Genomic DNA, 16980 nt, shown 5'->3' on the forward strand with positions numbered 1-16980 from the left:
ACACTGCTACACGATTCAATTTCGCTAGGTTTCTGCAAGGTGTCTTCATAGCGAGCATTGTGCTTCTAATGGACTTTGCGTTGATAAGTTGTCTCCACAATACGAGACATCGAGGAGAGGTCGCCGAAGCATTTCGAATCTTTGGGGAGGCGAGGGGTGAGTCTGGAACTGCTAGGTTTGTGGACTCGTCGATCCACATTCTACGGAAGCACAAGGTACCCCACCGAAGCCTACTCTGACCCTGAAGTTCCCGCCTGAAAGTAGCAGGGCGGCTCCAGACAACTTCCAGCTGAGAGGTAGGCTTTAACACCCTAGCTACACAAGCATATAGCGAAGCTACAGGGATTCCGCCCTATAGACTTTCTAGCGTCATTGGAATCAATAATGACTGTAATACGGATCCGTATTAGCATGGCGATTGATGGGTCATTGGATGGAGAGGACTTGTCGTCTTACTTTAACGTGGTGGCTCAGAGATTCGAGAAGGAAATTAATGTCGGAAACTCTGACTAGAACGATATCTTATATGGCCTAGGAATGGACTCCACTAATTATGCTGGGCGTTGCCATATTAACTATCGAGAAGAGACTAGAGTAACTTGTTTTGTGTAAGCGTGTTGTGCTCGATTTGGAAGCGAGAACCTTTAGAAGCAATTGAGCGAAACTGACTCCGGGGAGAGCCAAGCGAACAACAGCCTTTGAGGACGGAGGAGTGGCGATGGATAGGGATGGAAGTGCTCAGGTTGGGAAAGATAGCATTAGAATCACATGAATACTGGGCTCATCAGAATCTGAGCCAAGATTTCCAAACCTGAACGAAAGGGAATTTGCTTATTGAAGATTGAGCCGGAAGGTTGCGAACTTTGCCTTTTTTTTATTTGAATGATATACTAGCATTCACGAACTATACTAGCATTCACGAACTATACTAGCATTCACGAACAAAAGCGTAAGCCAGTCTAACCGTCTCGCGGATATTCTAAAGTCGATAGAGCTGACAGAATTGTGTGGCCTGAACTCCTAATCCGGCTAGCGTCTTTTTCTTTTCCGTTCCCAACGGGCTGGCCTAACCGCTCGCTCTCGATGTCGCTTCTCACCGTCAACCGCGGACTCAGGTCGGTTACGCCAGCCACAAAGAGCCTCGATGCGACCAATTCCAGCGATTGAAAAGCACAAAGCAAGTCAAAAGTCTGATTCTGGTCATGATCGTCATGACCTGCGAACATGCCGCTTGGTGGCTTCTTCAGCTGGGCTTGTGTCCGTGGGCGGTAAGCGTCCAATACGCCTCACCGACTGGACCTCAGCTGAGGGGTCAACGTTGGTTTTGGCTGCCAGAGGGAGCACAGATGACTCTGGATAAATAGAAGTTTGCCTAGTTGCCTGAGAAGTTCTGCTTATCGTTGCCCTGCTTACTCTCGCACAACATCACCCTTCTTATAAGGGTGCCTCGCGAATCCGAACTTCTGTCTTTTGACCATTATCTAAGATTCTATTTCCGCTAGCTGTTTATCTACCCTTTTTTTCTTTATTTTCTGCGAATATTGTTGAAATATCTCTGGAGTTAAGATGTTAGAAGCCCCATGGCCACGACGCCTCATCGTCTGTTGCGACGGAACATGGCAATCCAGCGTATCAGGCAGCGACAATGTCCCTTCTAATGTAACCAAGCTCTGCCGGCTCATAAACCGGATCGGCGACGACCAGAAGAAAGATTCGAGTAAGAAGTGGCACCAACTTGTGTATTACGATGGCGGTATTGGCACAGGAGCCCTATCGAATTGGGAAAAGACTCGACAAGGAGGGACGGGTCTCGGTCTAGCCGAAAACGTCATCGAAGCTTACAACTTCATCGTCCTCAACTACCAGCCCGGCGATGAGATATTCTGCTTTGGTTTCTCCAGGGGCGCGTATACCGCAAGAGCGGTGGCTGGGCTGGTAACCGATATTGGCGTCTTCGAACCAAGACACATGCAAATCTTCCCCGAGGTGTATCGACTGTACAAGAGCAACAAGACTGGGATAGCTTTCCGGGAAACCGATGCATGGAAGAATATTGTTAATGGAAAGAAATGGGATAAGTCTCCAAGTCCCTCAAATGAACCAAACAAATCAAGGGCACAGCTGGACGCCGAAAAATGGGAAATTCCCCCTCGTGGTGAACTTGCCATCGACGGAAGTAACAAAGTCAAGGTGGTCGGTGTCTGGGACACAGTTGGCAGCTTAGGGATCCCAGATATCGCATGGATTGACAACACGTCGCTCAGGTCCAAGTACGCATTTCACAACGTTTCGCTGAACGAAAGTAAGTAACACTTATCACGTTACGAAGATTGATGACTGAACAATTGCAGATATCGAGCACGCATTCCATGCCCTGGCCCTGGACGAACACCGCAAAGCATTTCGGCCTACACTTTGGTACATCTCCAATAAACTCAAAGCCAGGCTTCCCGCAGACAAACTTCCCGAGTTGAAGCAAGTCTGGTTTCCTGGCGTCCATATCAACAGCGGTGGCGGGTCGGACGACAGTATCGGGGACATGAAAGGAGACAAAGAGCGTAAGTCTTATAACCTTGCACATGCCCAATTTAACAGTGCGCTGATTATCTTCTAGAATTAGCTAATGTGACATTCTCCTGGATGCTCCAGTGCATCGCACCATACCTCACCATCGATGACGCCGAATTCAAGAAAACCATCACCCAGTACCAACAATGGCTGGACAAGGTCCGTTGGACTTGCACATACTATCACGAGGGATGGTTTGGCAAAGCCGTGTCTATTCTCCCCAACGTTCCCTTTGTCAACCCTGCCCCAGATGAACTTACCGCACCAAGGCGCGACAAGCCTCACCAACACCCAGATCTAGACCGCCGATGGGGCACCGGCCCAATTGATGATAGTTACACGTTCAAGTACAAGCTCAATGGAAGCGAGCCGCGCGTCCCAGGACACTGCAGAACGGAATTCTGGTACGCCGACCCCAACAACAAGGACGGCGGACAATGGAAACTCGAATACATCAAAGAGCACGGCGATACAAACGAGTATATCCATCCTGTCTGCGCATACCGCCAGATGATCCGCGGACCGAAAGAAAAATCCGCTCTAGGCGACTTCAATCGCACCTTGGTCAAGAATGGGGGTGATAAGGGCAGGCATTGGTGGTTTCACAATGATGGTGATCCGATACCTGAGTGGGTTATCCTTGAGCAGGATAATCCTGGATTCAATTTTGAGAGGTCATGGTATGAGGAGTGTGTTAAAGAGAATAGGGAGGAGGGAGATTGGTTGCTATCGCTAGATAAGAAGAATAACTTTGATATTAAGGAGAAGGCGCAGCCGTGGTTCTATCCCGCTCCGCCGAAACAGTGACGCGAGGGAAAGAGAGGGAAGCACGTCGAATAGGAGGGCAGATACTAATTGCAAAGAAAGAATGATCGAGAGAGCTTGGCTAGATTGTTCGAGAGGAGGAACTCTTCAGATGACATAAGTTTGGAAATTTTCGGTTCGGCTTTATTGTATGTTTACGGCCTTAGGATAATTACAGTCGAGAATATACACTTTCTCTTATTTCACCACTATCTATTCCCATAAGAGTGTATAAGGAGGAATATGTCACACCCAATCAACCTTGGAGATGCTGGGTTGATTGATGCTTTGAGGAGAGGTCTTGGAGGGACGATTGTTCACGGTAGTCATTTGGAAGATGTATTTGGGTATGTTTCCAATGAGTTAAGATATAACCAGCGAGTGGCAGGAGAAGTATAACCGAATGACCAAATCTCCCTCCAAAAGGCTTTATATCTCAAAGCACTGCAAAGGCTCCCCTTTCTGAGCTTTGCACGCCTCTTATCGCCTTACTACTAGAAATTCCTACCTATTCTTAAAGCGCATTGTAGATGCCCCCTGCACTCCCCTCAGTGCTCGCTCTTTGAGCCTTGCAATTCTCCCGCATGGAAAGCCCTGATTTTCGCCGCCAGTCGCCTTGTCCCGTCTTCAGAGAAATGATCCCTCTTATTCTTCTCGGTCTTCTTCATAAACATCTCCGCCCGCGGAAACAACTCCTTCTCATACTCCTGCACTGCCTCATCAAGCCCCTTCTGTCCATTCCACGCCGCCACAATCGCCTTCGAGAGTTCCAGAGCATCGAACATGCTCACATTTACGCCCACACCTGCAAATGGTGTCATGAGATGCGCTGCGTCGCCGATGAGCGTCACGCCGGAGCGAGAGGGCCAGGTGATTCCGATCGGGAGTTCGTACATGGTGCGTGGAATGAGGTTATCCGAGGATTCGAGAATTACGCGCTTCAAGTCTTCGCCGATGTCTGAGAAATTCTGGTCAACGTACGCCTTGCGCGCACTAGCGTGGTCGTTCCAGTCGATGCCGCACGTCTCGACGAAATTCTCTGGGGCGCGCATAGAAGCATAAGTACGGAGACTTCCGTCACCCTGTCGTTGCGCCTGCACCGCTCGACCCTCACCGAAGGAGAACATGGAGCCCTCACCAACGTAGTTGGCAAGCCAGGGGTTCTTCTCCTTGACATCAAAGGCCCAGATTTCGATGGCAGTGATGCCGGAGTATTGCGGTTTGACACCGGTCAAGAGATCCCGAACTTTGGACCAAGCCCCGTCACCGCCGACAACGAGGTCGACGTCCTTCTCGATGGTACCATCCGCGAACTGTAGATCGTATTTCTTGGCTTCTGTGATGCTTGGAACTGCCTTCGAGAGCTTCTTGTTGAATTTGATAGCCTCTGGGGTGATGTTCTCGTGCAAGAGTTCCATGAGCTTAGCGCGGTCAATTTCTGGTCGTCCATCGAATTTCTCCTCTTCGCGGACTTCGTGCTTGTCTGCGCCGCCTTCATCCCAGCAGACTTCGCCGAAGATGTCGACGAGTTTTGTGACGTCGGATTCAGGACGGCAGTGCTTAGCGAATTGGTCCCAGCGGTTGGCTTCTTTGAGGGCAAGTTGACCAGTTCGGGGGTGGAGGTCCAGGGACCCTCCTTGACTGCGAATGGTGGAGGAACTTTCGTAGATAGTGAAGGGGATGGAATGGTTCTGGAGAATGTTGGCCAAAGTGAGGGAGGCAGGGCCAGCACCGATGAGGGCGATCTTGGGGCGGATAGAAGTGGTAGACATGGTAGACCGTTGGATGTTTGAGTTTGCGGTTAGGTATTAAATGTTGAGTGGTGCAGATTCGGAATTGATTGGACTGAAGGGCGTGGAGCAAGATGCTTGTTGAGATTCGTATGGTAAGAGTAAGTGTTCAAATGTCGTAGTTGCAAAATGTGGAAGTTGATAAATGTCTGAAGTTGGCTGTGTGATGATGAAAGACGAAGGAAAATCGTGAAATACTTATAATGTTCAAGTTGTGGCTGCCTGCCTCCAATATTCCGATGCGGATACATGTTTCGGAGGCTCGCGTTGGTGTTGAGGCTCTTCGGCCCCGAGGAGCTGCCAGCGTCAATCCTTCAAAATCCACGAGACGGCCGCGACAGCTGCAGCCTTACAACGGGTACGCAACTCCCGAGGGCTTTCTCGGGACCTAAGCTTTGGCGAATAAAGCTTGTTGCATGATGATCCTCTAATGAATTATGTTAAGCGGGTCCGATTTAGGTGCGACGTGGATGCTCCTGGTCCCGATTCCGACGAGAAGAATGCGCAGCTGGTGGATGGACTTGGAAAGTATTTGAGCCAAAGAAGGACTCTAGCCTATCATCGAAGAATACCTCGCGACTAAGTTATTAAGTGTTCGATTCTCTTGTGTACGAGCCTTGGGTTTCTGCAGCTTTTATTCAGCCAACACTTGTAACCCGAATCCGAGTTGCCATCCTCCCCTAGTCTCCCAGAAGCGGTGATTAAGCCCTTGGTGCATCAACGACTAAAAGCAACTAAATACGGCACTTGACGAGAGGAAAAGGTTCAAGTGAAGACAAAAGCTTGATATTCGGTTCCTTGCCAAGTGTGTGGAGTAAACTTTAGTCATCAGCCCTTAAAATAGTTACCTACCGCTTCCAATCATTGTCACTAAACTAAATTTCTCTTTGCAGGAATTTCCATCCCCTTCGATTCAGTCGCGATAAGGGCAAACGCTCAGTCAGCTCGTCTACTATCGCATTGCCGGACTAGTTGCACAACCAGCAGGGCATGACCCAACCACACGGTTTCCCAGATCTCAAATATCCTGCAGCATGAGTTTGTCATTCATTTGATAATGTAAGGCGCAATACGTGCAGAACCAGGCGTCGCGCTTCGCACCTTCGAGCTCGGCCGGAGGTTGGTAATGTGGTTCTGATTTGCTAAGATGGCCAAAGACGATGTAAATGTAAGCTGTACAGTGTTGTAGTTTAGGTAACATTTGCATGCAGTAACGATAGAAAAGACTCTGAAGTGGATGCAGTGATGGTGCATCTGAAGCATATAAAGGTAGAGTGGCGGGCAAGGGACTCTATTTTGCCCATCAACAATTCAAGTCAACAGTCTCAAGCCAAATTAGTTTCACACCATTTATTCTTTCTCACACCATTCTCAAAGTCTTTCTCTTCAGCGCCTCTAATACTTAGCAATTGAAATGCCACACACACTAGTCACCGGCGCGAACTCTTTCGTCGCCGCCCACATCATCAACGAGTTAATTGCAAACGGCCACACAGTTACGGGTACCGTCCGCCGTACCTCGGCCGGTGAAGCTCTTTTCGAAGGACATCCTGAATGGAAAGAAAAGCTCGACTTCGTAGTCATCGAAGATTATGCCAAAGAAGGGGCATTCGATAGCGTCTTCCAGAAACAGCAGTTCGACTATATTGTCCATATCGCGGCTCCTCTTCTCGACAACCCAGAACACACAGACTACGACACACACTTCTTGAAACCTAGTGTTGGTGCGAATATCTCAATGCTCAAATCTGCGATGATATATGCCCCAGCTTTGAAGTCTATAGCTATTACAGGCAGCATCAACTCAATGACCACGGGATCACCAGAGGAGAACGCATCTACCGAGTATACGAATGAGACGTGGAGCAATATCACTCCTGAACAGGCTCGTGAGATGCAGAATGCATATATCAGCTACTGCTCGAGCAAGAAGGAAGCCGAGTTGTCAGTGTGGGAGTTCGTTAAAACTGAGAAACCGAAGTTCGCAGTAAGCAAGAGATCCACGCCTACCTGAGGAATGCACACCATGCTAACGTTTCCAAAGGTCACAGTGTTTCTGCCTGCACTCATCTTCGGCCCGCCACTCCAATCGCTGAAGGACTTGAATCATCTCAACTTCTCCACTAACGTCTTCTACAAACTCTTCAACGGCACCTATGACGAGATCCCGAACACCCATGACGGCCTCTTCCCATCTTACATTGATGTTCGGGATCTGGCCACCGCTCATGTTCGCGCCTTAACGACCCCTGGCGCCGCAAATAAGCGCTTCCTCATCGGCGGTCAACCCCTCAGCACTTCAGGTATCGTGAAGACATTAGCAGCTTTAGCAGAGAAAGGGATACTACCAGAGCTGAATGATAGGTTGCCAAAGGACACTGGAAAGGATAACAATATCACACCTGCGAGAATTAGAGCTGAAGAGGCAAATGAATTGCTTGGAATGAAGCTGCGAAGCGCTGAGGAGACGTTTGGTGATGTCGCTAAGAAGATTTTGGAATTGGAGAAGGAGGGAAAGTAAATACACTTAGGGCGGCTAGGGCAGCGGCGAAGGTAGAGCACTGATTGGTTTCGTGGTTCTCTATGAGTTGTTTCCTTTAAATGAAGCATCTTGTGATCTTTGAAATGGTGTCTTGCGCAGCTTTCAGATTGGTGGTGGGATTGCTCACGCCTAAACGACCTCTCATTAGGCCCTATATTTCTCGAAATTCAACCTTGGGTACAAATCTAATTGGCCGAGCCCATTTATGTTTCAGCTATTCGTATTACCATCGTGTGACCTGCCCCCAAGCACTATTTTCTCAAATTGCAACACCAATTCGGAAGCCCACGATGTTCTCGCCCGATGGCCGCTGCGCCAACCTACGCCCCAGGCTCCAAGACGTTCACCGCTCAGTTCGCAGAGATTCCACGACGCCCGTTCCTGAGTGGACATAGCGCTCGGGGGAACACAGGCACAACGTCAGCAGGACCCTGGCCCGACAGCGCATCGGAATTGAGCCAAGCTCGTGGCTCCAAAACGTGATGATGTTCTGTGAGGAATTGCGGATGTGATGATGCTGGCAGGTCGGCAGCAAACAGGGTCCTTCGACATGGTTAAAGCACCCTCCACAGAGGGGTCCAGGTGGACCAGCAGAAATGGGATACCCAATAATAGGCCCTGCAAATGAATCCAAAGCAAGCGACTTGCATGGCCCCTGAGCACAGGCACCGTTCCTGCATCTTGCACTCCTGCAGCCACTTTCGTTCACTGTCTTCACAAAAAGCTCCGAGGCACCCGAGACCACATGCCGCCCACGCCTCGTTGCAAGATTATCCAGGCGATGTGTTAATTTGATTTTGCGGTCGCGCCGCGGACTTTGGTTTTTGGAGGACTTTTGATGATGAGGCGAAGGGCGTTCGGGAAGCATACGCCGAACTCATCAAGCAATACGAGGCTGGTGAGTGAGCCGTCATCACAGGGAAATTGTCATTATGACAAGCTCAAGGCCAACAGGAAGGCAACGAGTCGTTAGAGACAGCTTAGAGATCTCTCAGCGTTGCAGAGGACGTTGCGCGCCTGGTCGGCGGATTGCTCTTCCTAGGAGCATTGTGATGGAGTTGTGCTGGTGTTGTGCACTGGAGTGGCTAGTCAGGGGAAATTGGCGCTAGCTGGTTTAGGGCGACGCCTCAACCGATTGAGCATGCGTCGCCGTATTTCCCCAGACTACTCATTTCCACCCTCAGGCTGTGAGGCCTTGTCGTGCATCATGGCAAGAATCCGGTGTAGCTTGCCGCCCAGCGGGCATCGGTCTAGCTGCATGCGTATTTGTATCGGCTGCTAATTATCGAGACCCCTAACTAACGCCGTTCCGGCGCAGGGTGGGTGCTACACGCACTGGGATCAAAACCTCTTAACTGCCCGCTGTATCGTGGCTTTTCCTTCCTTCCTGCTTGCAAGGCTTCTGTACGTCTCCCCAGCCTCGCATCCTCAAGCTTTTGGCCTTCGTGCCGTCGTCACTCGTTTGTTATCTCCTTGTTACCGCTTCATTCGTTCAGCGGGCACTCACTTCACGCGTCTACAATAACAAAACTACCTAAATCACTATTCTTATTAAACGAGAAAGATGAAGGCGTCAATTGTCGCAGCGTCGGCTGCTCTGCTTGGGGGTGTCTCAGCGTCGCACAACGGCCACGCTGGAATGCACGCCCGAAGGGGAGATGGAGGATACGTAATGCCGTCTGCTCCAGTGTATGAGGATGTCTGCACTGTGTACACCACGGTTTACTACTATGCGTCGGGTAGGTGGCGAGACATGAGACTTGGAATTTTCAGAATGTTTGGATTAGTGCTGACGAGTCGTAGCATTGCCTGTTCCCGCTGCCAACTCAACTGTCTACATGTCTCCCTCCCCTCTCCCATATTCGTCATCGTCGACGCCCTGTGCAGAGAGCTCAACGCCTGTTTTAACCCCAACCAAGGAGGCATACACCCCCCCTCCCGTTTACTCCGCACCGCCATCATCTTATGTCGCCCCTGTCTACTCCTCATCCCCCGTTTACTCTGCTCCCGCTAAGCCATCAACATCTGCTGCTTCCAAGCCGAAGCCAAGCAAGACCCCCTCCTATGGTGGAGCTGGTGGTCGCATTGTGACCAAGGGTGAGAAGTGGGCTATCACCTATACTCCCTACACCTCCAGTGGTGAATGCAAGTCCTCCAGCGAGGTGCAAGGCGACATTTCCAAGATCGCCGGCATGGGTTTCACCACGATTCGTTCCTACAGCACCGACTGTGGTGTTTTTGAGAATGTTGTCCCAGCGTGCCAGGCCCACGGTCTCAAGGTCATCTACGGCATCTTCCTCGAGGCCGGCGGCAAGGGTGGAAAGGGACCCTTCTCCGACTACGCCAACCAGCAGCTTGAGGAGATCAAGAACAAGGCTCCTAAGGACTCCGTTGCCATGGTCATCGTCGGTAACGAGTCCCTCTTCAACCACTACTGCACTGCCGAGGAACTCGCTGCGTACATCGACTACGTCCGTGAGACTCTCCATGGCGCCGGCTTCCCGTCCGACATCGCTATCACCACCACCGAGCCCGTTGACGTGTGGGAGAACAAAGGCGCCGCTCTCTGTAGCCACATCGATGTTTTCGCGTGCCAGGTTCATCCCTTTTTCACCGCCAAGGTCACCGCTTCCGGTGCTGGTAACTTCGCCAAGGAGCAGTTGGAGAAGGCTGCCGCCGTGTGCCCTGAGGCTGCTGCCAAGGGCAAATACATCACCGAGATTGGATGGCCCAAGTCAGGAGAGGCCAACGGAAACGCTATTCCTGGGTACTCGGAACAGAAGACCGCGATCAAGAGCATTATGGAGCAGGTTGGAAAGGAGTCTTGCCTTTTCTCGTACCAGGATGACAAATGGAAGGCCCCTGGTGCTTTCGGTGTTGAGCAGTACTTCGGTTGCTCCGATGCCTTGTAAATCCATGTCTCTCTTAGGGACAGGGTTATTCTGGCAGGCGGTTAGAACAGCAGTAAATAGGAGGAAGGGGTTGGATGAGCTAGGAGATTCAGGCGGCCTACGGCATCTCTGCCGTTGTACGATCAGACCACATCGTAGTAGTTTTGGAAGAGGACTTACCAACCGTAAGGATGGTGAGACTCTCCTCTTTCGTCGTCCGTCAAATATGTCGCTACGTCACGTGTTTACGCTTTGCACATTTGCATTTATTTCTCTCGAGCTGAGTTGTCGACATAGCTGCGGCTTTTCCTATATGAAGGGGTGATTCTAGTGTTTAATTTCTTATCTTATCAGATATCGATATCCTAAGGCATCTATAGCATACCAAATCCAACTTTGAGCATGCATGTTTACGGCTGATTGCTCACTAGTTCTGTGTGTATATGTGTGAGAGATATCGAGCTTGGGGCTAGAGCATACTGCCCTACAGCGGCATTCTCAATATCATGAATGCATTGTTCGATCGAGCGCGCTTGAAACCTGTTCTGGGAACAGCTTGCTCGAGCGGTTCGATGATGCTGTCTCCCAGACCTGCGTTTTCAAAGTTTAATGCCCCGTGAAATATGTATATCTGTATCAGGTACCCCCAAAGGTTTCAGCGGAAGAGATTAAGGTAGGATGTATTCGTTTGATGTGTTGAGCCTATTGAAATTGATTCAGGCAAGCTCTAGTTGGATGCTTAGCTCTGTTCTAATTAGATTGTAGTACTAGATAAAGTGTAATACTAACAGGTCGCAGACTACGGCCTTGAATTCTACCTAAAGCAGAGGACAAGATGATGTATATGTCTATTATCCATAATATCTTGTTACTTGTAACAAGTAGCAAGTCACGAATATCTAGAGTTCTATCTCAAATCTCACTTTATCTCCAACTTCCCATCTTCACGCAACCCAAAACCAAGCTCTCTGCAGCCAGTTCTTCGGCATCGGTTCCGCGTCTAACGCACACAACTCATCCATTTCGCGCTTCCCACTTATCACATCAATATTATGTACCTTGATTGCCCAAGCCGTTTTAAACCAGAGTTTATGGCCCAAATACAGCACCACGAAGATCGGTAAGGTAATATAGGCAGCTAAGAAGTTCGCTGCAGACCATTTACTCGGGAAGAAGACTTGGAAGCCGTTTGTAAGGGTGAGGAGGGAGACAATAAAGAGAACAAAGTAGACAAAGTAGGGCTGGAAGTGGGTGCGGAAGGGGAGTGTATGGAGTAGGTTGTGGTAGACTAAGGCACGTCGGAAGCGGATGTAGGTTATCATTACTACGATCCAGGCGATGAAGCCGCTGATGGTTGAGATGTTGGAGAACCAGGTGAAAACTTGGGCTCCGGTATTTGAGACATTGAGAAATGCGAGAAGGCCGATGAGCCAGGTTGCAAGGACAGCAACCCAAGGAACGCCGTTGCGGTTTGTGCGGCCAAAGATGCGTGGCGCGTCGCCGCCGAGAGCCATACCGTATAAAACTCGAGACCCGGAGAATAGGAAGGCGTTGCCGGCAGACCAGGCGGATGTTAGGATTGCGGCGTTGATGACGTGATTGAGGCCTTTAATTCCAGCCCGCGCGATGCCAATAACAAAAGGGGAGGCTGAGGCATTGGAGTTGGGGCTTAAGAGTCGGTTGTCAGTTGAGGGAACAATGACACCAATAATGAAAGATCCAAATCCGTAGAAAATGGCGAGACGCCAGACAAAGCGGCGGGCCGCTTTAGGGATGTTGCGGCGGGGCGCAATTGTTTCTCCTGCCGCTAGAGCGATGAGCTCAGGGGAAGTGATAAACGCGAAACCTGCCCGTACGAAGGCTGCCCAGTAAGCTAGGAAGCGACCTGTAGAGCCGCCAACTAAGTACGGTGTAAACGCTCCTGGATTGTTCCAGTATCGGAAGCCTAGACGTCCTTGGTCGTTCGGACTACCGCCGAGCATGATGACAAATCCAAGGATTATGAGGCCCATGATTGTGATGAACTTGATACTGGCGAACCAGAACTCTGCTTCTCCAAAAATGCCTACTACGACAATGTTCAGAAACAGAATGACTAGGAGGAAGATGGTAATCCAAACAGCGTCTGGGACTGGTGTGCTCCAATAATCGAGAAGAATGGCTCCAGCTGTGGCCTCAGCTGCTACGAGAATAGCGTAGGCATACCTAAAATTAATGAATCCTTTGCCCTCAAAGCGGAGAAGTTTAGACTTGCCAGTAATTCCAGCCGACTGCAAAAGCCAGGCTTGGATCCACAAACCTCTTCACGAAATAAGGAATTGTAATCCCCTTCATTGGAAGATAAGTCACAACCTCTGCAAGATTGTTCATGACATTCCAGACTACTATCATCATGGACAAGTACGCCATGAAAAGGGGCGCTGGTCCGACGAGGGCGAGAATCCCACCTGAACCGACGAAGAGACCAGTCCCGATGGCCCCTCCAAGAGCTCTACTCTCTAATTAGCGGGACGGAGAATGAAAAAGGGGTTGGTTTACGCTGTACAGAAACTGGATATGTCGGCTCTTTAGCCCCCTCTGTGTCTCACCACCTCTGCCCTCTACCTCTGCAACACTCTTAGCTCCAAGAATCGGTTGGTCCCCATGGATCCCACTCTTCGACTCATAGTACTGGGCTTTGTCACCCTTCTCGATTTCTGCAGCGTCGTGACGATTCATTTTGCTGGAAGTCTCTTTTGAGCCCTGAACACACTGGGAGTTCCATAGTTAGGGGATCGGCGTCTTTTATAGAACTTGAGTTGAGTCGCAGTGCACTCGAGAAAACTTTTCGAACACGCGCAAGTCGTCAGACAAAGGCAAGGACCTTCCAAGAGCGGAGAAGGCAGGTTCGTCCCCAAGCATGCGGACGCTTATGATGATCTCAACCGGTTCCTGTTTAGTTCCCCAGAGTACCCAATTATCATTACGTATTTGACAAATTTGGCGGGGAAACCGCACGTTTTGCCGTTATGAGGATGCGACGCTGTCGTTTCATTTCGGGTTGAGCCGCGAGTAACAGCATGGAAGGGAGGCCGTGAGCGGCTCAGTTACTGCATGGTGGGTGGTCAAGACTCAAGCTTGTGGAGTCTGGGGAAGGGTTTGAGTAGATTTCTTGAGCCGTAACAAGCCGACGGCGGAGATCTTCCGCACGACGTGAACTATCATAAGAAGTTCCACGGCTATTTTGAAAGACGTTATAGAGTCAAGAGGTGATGTCAAGTTGCATGAGCTGCCCAAGGGTTTTCAAGATATGTTGAAGTTTGGGGGCGCAAGATTGTGGCGTTCCGGGGAAGAACCGTGTCATGTTTAGCTGTGGAAAGTAGACCACAGTCATCAGCTTCAACCCAGCAATCTAACCTCAACACTCAGACATCCTCGTCAGAAAGGACTTGTCTCATTCAACACCATTCATTGATATGATAAAGCACAAAATGCCTCTGTACTATTCCAAAAGGCCATTCTAGAAACTAAAACTCGTCCCCAATGCTTCTTCCTGTTCCTCTTTCCGCCCTCTTTCCCCCTCTTCCAAGAACATTGTCTAGGCGTTGGACTTATTCGCAATAGTCCGAGTTTCCGCTTCCTCCATCGACACATCCACGCGCACACGGTGTGCGGTTGTTCACCCAAACGAGGGCGCCACCGGAAGCGCCACACTTGAACAAGCTCTGCTCGATCTGTCCATCATCTGGAACTTGCCCATTGTTGTAACTGGAGGCGTAGCAAGCGTTTTTGATGGTCTGATAATTCCAGCCTAAGGCGATAGTCAGCAAGTCAATCTTTACTAGGGAAAGAGAGAGCGTGAGCCCAGTGGATGAAAGACACCTACCCATGTTGTCGAGCGTGTGCCCACAATAAAGAACACCATTCTTGCAGTTCCCATTGCTGCGCTCAAGGATTGGCTCAGAGGGGACTGCAACGGCGAGAACAGCCATGCTGAGAGCGAGGGTGAGGGTGAATTGGACCATTTTGTCGAAATTTGGGTGAAGTGATTCGGATTGGTGCTGGTTCTTTTGAGTTGTAGAAAGATGGGAGGTCTGGATTGATGTTCTGGATATTCCTCGATTGCAGCAGAATCATTGAATTATATACTGACGGAGGCAGGCCTGGTTCCACCGTTGGACTCGCAGTCGCCCTTCTTCTCCCTCCTTCGCCTTAATTCGGACCTCGCGATGGACCAATGCCTTCTCACCGTCCACTCCAAGCCTAGGCTGAACAGTGCTCCATCACCACTACTAGATCCCCGAACAGGAAGTTATCCAAGACTGAAGATGAAGTCTGTTCCATCACATCTATGGATGCGGCTGAAACCAAGCATTATAAAGTGTACTTGGCATTTATTACGTCTCAAACGGGTTAGTATGTATTGCAATACGAGATGCTAAGCCTCCTAGTCAGCTTTTGACCTCTGGGAGTGCACGGGTTGGAGACACTGTACAGAAACCTTAATTTTTGACATCAGACCATGGCAAGAGACTTGTGGGCTAAGTAGTATCGTCTAACTACTATGTCGCTATATTATTAAATACCACCAGGCCATGACCTCTGCGGGGAGCCAGTGCAGAATTTCTAATGTAACGCTAGTCTGGAACGCGCGCTTGCGAGCATACTTCCAAGAAATTGATAGGTTTATATGCTTACGCGGTGAGAGTCTTCTCTGACTCTTGACCAGCAAATCGATGTATGCACTCAACCTTGCTGTCACTCTAATATGTCTGTTTACGTTGCTGCAAATTTAGTCTTTTAACAAGGCCTCCCAGCAAAGCAGAGACTGGGCACTAAGCACGACTTCACACTGCCGATATCTTAAAACTCCGACGACGCCTTGACACTTCGGCGAGTTGCTAAAATTTCCCCAGATTCTTAAAATTTTGCTGGCATTTTCAAGGACACCAACCAGCAGGCCTGGATCTAGCATCCCCTGCAACACGTCCAAGATGCACGACCAATCGTCAATTTCCCCACAGTCTCGACACCAGCTGGAAAGTTTCTCCCATTTGTAGCCCGATTCGGTCCGGCCAACGCCGTTTCTTGTGGAGGATAAAAGTTTCGTTTAATGCGTACGTGTGGTAGCTGAAGGGATTTAATTAATTCCCAGCTCAAAATAGGCCCGCATGCAACATATTGTGCCTTGCAAAGAGCTGGTTGCAGTCAAATTTTTCCGAAGAACGGCCGTGAAAAGGTACATACAGTAGTGTTAAACAAGAGATATTCCTATGCTACTCAGCATTCCCCTGCAGAAAACCACATTTCTTTCTCTTCTCCTCGTTTCAAGTAATATCTTCTTAAGATTTTATTATAGTTTACTATCTAGTGTTGTCTGTCCTTTTTACCTGTGCACGTGCCAAGGGCTTGGCAGTGCAAATCGTGTGTAGAACTTCCAGCTATTGGTTAAGCGAGGAGGCAGGCCAACCTCAATTTCTCAGCCCAAAGCTCGTGCCATGGTGGAACGAGCTACCATATTAATTGCAATGTGTTATGAGAGATGAGCTGGTCCTGAAGTTGGAAGGTTTGAGAAGAATTGTTGCGTCTGGTCCAGTTTAGCTGGGTAGTTTAGCTGGGTGTTTTCGCTGACACCACGACGTTTTCTTTGCGCACCTACTTAATCACACTTCAAATCACACCGAATCACACACTGGAGAGCATTGTACAACATCTCGATAATGAGATGTTCCTCCACTTACCTAGCACATCACATCGGGGTAAAGAGTTGGCCATGGCAGGCAACGAGTATCTCTCTTAGAGCAATAGCCCCGCCACTGCGTTCACTCCCATGAAGTATGCCGTTGTTGCTCTGCTCGACTGCCAAGGGGGATGATAGATGTCAGTCCACCAGATGGAAGTGCAGAGCCATGTTTCGTGTGAACCTTTGACAAACTTTCTCTCTAGGATCAGTATACGGCGCCCATCCATTGCTGGAGTTCTTGTCGAAATTCTATGACGAATCGGGCTTCTTTGCCTGCTCATTGCAAAACTCTGCCCTTGGAGACCCTACCTCGGACATTTCAGGACGCTGTCCCCTTGACCTGTAGCTTGCACATCTTTTATCTCTAGATCGACTTGCTATAAGTTGGAGCTTGCCGCCTAGTATCTCTCCATGCAGTCACCCGGGGACTTGGTTTCCACTTCAGAGACTGTGCTTTTGAGGGAGATGGCACACTTTGCATCACCGCAGCTTCAAGTATGTTCACGTTACTATTTTGCATAGCTGAAGCTGATGATACCGGTGAGCAGGGAGTGTGCGAAGATTCCCAGATCAGCTCTTTACCACCAGACCCTCCGCGTACTTGGATATATTCAGAGAGTTTTGAAGCGGAGGGGTGTTCCGGCAATTGTGGTGCGTTGCAAA

At 49.6% G+C, this 16980-nt stretch overlaps 8 protein-coding genes across 8 annotated transcripts; 4 read left to right on the top strand and 4 right to left on the bottom strand.

Annotated features, from left to right (window-relative positions):
• Positions 1 to 1414: 1414 nt before the first annotated feature.
• Positions 1415 to 3548, top strand: BDR25DRAFT_291791 (uncharacterized protein). Its single transcript, XM_033688613.1, has 3 exons — positions 1415 to 2302; positions 2352 to 2558; positions 2615 to 3548. The coding sequence occupies exons 1-3, from the start codon at positions 1567 to 1569 to the stop codon at positions 3373 to 3375; spliced, it is 1704 nt and encodes a 567-aa protein (XP_033544257.1). The 5' UTR covers positions 1415 to 1566; the 3' UTR covers positions 3376 to 3548.
• A 372-nt stretch (positions 3549 to 3920) lies between these two features.
• BDR25DRAFT_395226 (FAD/NAD(P)-binding domain-containing protein) lies at positions 3921 to 5354 on the bottom strand (the record flags this gene model as incomplete). Its single annotated transcript, XM_033698361.1, has 1 exon — positions 3921 to 5354. The coding sequence occupies exon 1, from the start codon at positions 5142 to 5144 to the stop codon at positions 3921 to 3923; it is 1224 nt and encodes a 407-aa protein (XP_033544258.1). The 5' UTR covers positions 5145 to 5354.
• BDR25DRAFT_395227 (uncharacterized protein) lies at positions 4948 to 6886 on the bottom strand. The gene is made up of 11 exons (XM_033698362.1): positions 6527 to 6886; positions 6362 to 6451; positions 6236 to 6304; positions 6168 to 6189; positions 6097 to 6130; positions 6015 to 6068; positions 5905 to 5981; positions 5775 to 5870; positions 5629 to 5717; positions 5502 to 5570; positions 4948 to 5474 (listed from the first exon to the last, which is right to left on the bottom strand). The coding sequence occupies exons 1-11, from the start codon at positions 6529 to 6531 to the stop codon at positions 5174 to 5176; spliced, it is 906 nt and encodes a 301-aa protein (XP_033544259.1). The 5' UTR covers positions 6532 to 6886; the 3' UTR covers positions 4948 to 5173.
• BDR25DRAFT_291796 (NAD(P)-binding protein) lies at positions 6477 to 7683 on the top strand (the record flags this gene model as incomplete). Its single annotated transcript, XM_033688614.1, has 3 exons — positions 6477 to 6882; positions 6994 to 7149; positions 7207 to 7683. The coding sequence occupies exons 1-3, from the start codon at positions 6577 to 6579 to the stop codon at positions 7681 to 7683; spliced, it is 939 nt and encodes a 312-aa protein (XP_033544260.1). The 5' UTR covers positions 6477 to 6576.
• Positions 7684 to 9376: 1693 nt separating this feature from the next.
• BDR25DRAFT_316767 (glycoside hydrolase) lies at positions 9377 to 10616 on the top strand (the record flags this gene model as incomplete). The annotated part of the gene is made up of 2 exons (XM_033691627.1): positions 9377 to 9443; positions 9508 to 10616. The coding sequence occupies 2 exons, from the start codon at positions 9377 to 9379 to the stop codon at positions 10614 to 10616; spliced, it is 1176 nt and encodes a 391-aa protein (XP_033544261.1).
• Positions 10617 to 11483: 867 nt separating this feature from the next.
• BDR25DRAFT_335874 (uncharacterized protein) lies at positions 11484 to 13579 on the bottom strand. Its single transcript, XM_033693055.1, has 3 exons — positions 13141 to 13579; positions 12850 to 13086; positions 11484 to 12800 (listed from the first exon to the last, which is right to left on the bottom strand). Exons 1-3 carry the CDS (start codon positions 13311 to 13313, stop codon positions 11540 to 11542), a joined length of 1671 nt encoding a protein of 556 aa, XP_033544262.1. The 5' UTR covers positions 13314 to 13579; the 3' UTR covers positions 11484 to 11539.
• Positions 13580 to 14116: 537 nt separating this feature from the next.
• On the bottom strand, positions 14117 to 14877 carry BDR25DRAFT_62501 (uncharacterized protein). The gene is made up of 2 exons (XM_033698835.1): positions 14461 to 14877; positions 14117 to 14385 (listed from the first exon to the last, which is right to left on the bottom strand). The coding sequence occupies exons 1-2, from the start codon at positions 14597 to 14599 to the stop codon at positions 14186 to 14188; spliced, it is 339 nt and encodes a 112-aa protein (XP_033544263.1). The 5' UTR covers positions 14600 to 14877; the 3' UTR covers positions 14117 to 14185.
• A 219-nt stretch (positions 14878 to 15096) lies between these two features.
• On the top strand, positions 15097 to 16374 carry BDR25DRAFT_358545 (uncharacterized protein; the record flags this gene model as incomplete). Its single annotated transcript, XM_033695970.1, has 10 exons — positions 15097 to 15110; positions 15187 to 15258; positions 15304 to 15344; positions 15415 to 15471; positions 15520 to 15643; positions 15711 to 15813; positions 15872 to 15898; positions 16007 to 16067; positions 16122 to 16159; positions 16189 to 16374. The coding sequence occupies 10 exons, from the start codon at positions 15097 to 15099 to the stop codon at positions 16372 to 16374; spliced, it is 723 nt and encodes a 240-aa protein (XP_033544264.1).
• Between the last annotated feature and the right edge of the window lie 606 nt (positions 16375 to 16980).

This window comes from Lindgomyces ingoldianus, assembly GCF_010093535.1.
Source record: "Lindgomyces ingoldianus strain ATCC 200398 unplaced genomic scaffold BDR25scaffold_29, whole genome shotgun sequence".
Taxonomy (NCBI): Eukaryota; Fungi; Ascomycota; class Dothideomycetes; order Pleosporales; family Lindgomycetaceae; genus Lindgomyces; species Lindgomyces ingoldianus.

What these genes read in the sequence shown, in the direction of transcription:
- BDR25DRAFT_395227 (XM_033698362.1), bottom strand. An exon ending in TATCGTTACTGCATGCAAAT is followed by an intron (nt 6,305 to 6,361) that starts GTTACCTAAACT and finishes TGGCCATCTTAG; the next exon opens with CAAATCAGAACCACATTACC. An exon ending in AGTAGACGAGCTGACTGAGC is followed by an intron (nt 6,069 to 6,096) that starts GTTTGCCCTTAT and finishes ACTGAATCGAAG; the next exon opens with GGGATGGAAATTCCTGCAAA.
- BDR25DRAFT_335874 (XM_033693055.1), bottom strand. Translation starts at nt 13,313, where the DNA reads ATGAATCGTCACGACGCTGCAGAAATCGAGAAGGGTGACAAAGCCCAG. An exon ending in AGCCGACATATCCAGTTTCT is followed by an intron (nt 13,087 to 13,140) that starts GTACAGCGTAAA and finishes ATTAGAGAGTAG; the next exon opens with AGCTCTTGGAGGGGCCATCG. An exon ending in GCAGTCGGCTGGAATTACTG is followed by an intron (nt 12,801 to 12,849) that starts GCAAGTCTAAAC and finishes CATTAATTTTAG; the next exon opens with GTATGCCTACGCTATTCTCG.
- BDR25DRAFT_62501 (XM_033698835.1), bottom strand. Translation starts at nt 14,599, where the DNA reads ATGGTCCAATTCACCCTCACCCTCGCTCTCAGCATGGCTGTTCTCGCC. An exon ending in GCACACGCTCGACAACATGG is followed by an intron (nt 14,386 to 14,460) that starts GTAGGTGTCTTT and finishes CTATCGCCTTAG; the next exon opens with GCTGGAATTATCAGACCATC.
- BDR25DRAFT_291791 (XM_033688613.1), top strand. Translation starts at nt 1,567, where the DNA reads ATGTTAGAAGCCCCATGGCCACGACGCCTCATCGTCTGTTGCGACGGA. An exon ending in CAACGTTTCGCTGAACGAAA is followed by an intron (nt 2,303 to 2,351) that starts GTAAGTAACACT and finishes GAACAATTGCAG; the next exon opens with ATATCGAGCACGCATTCCAT. An exon ending in CATGAAAGGAGACAAAGAGC is followed by an intron (nt 2,559 to 2,614) that starts GTAAGTCTTATA and finishes ATTATCTTCTAG; the next exon opens with AATTAGCTAATGTGACATTC.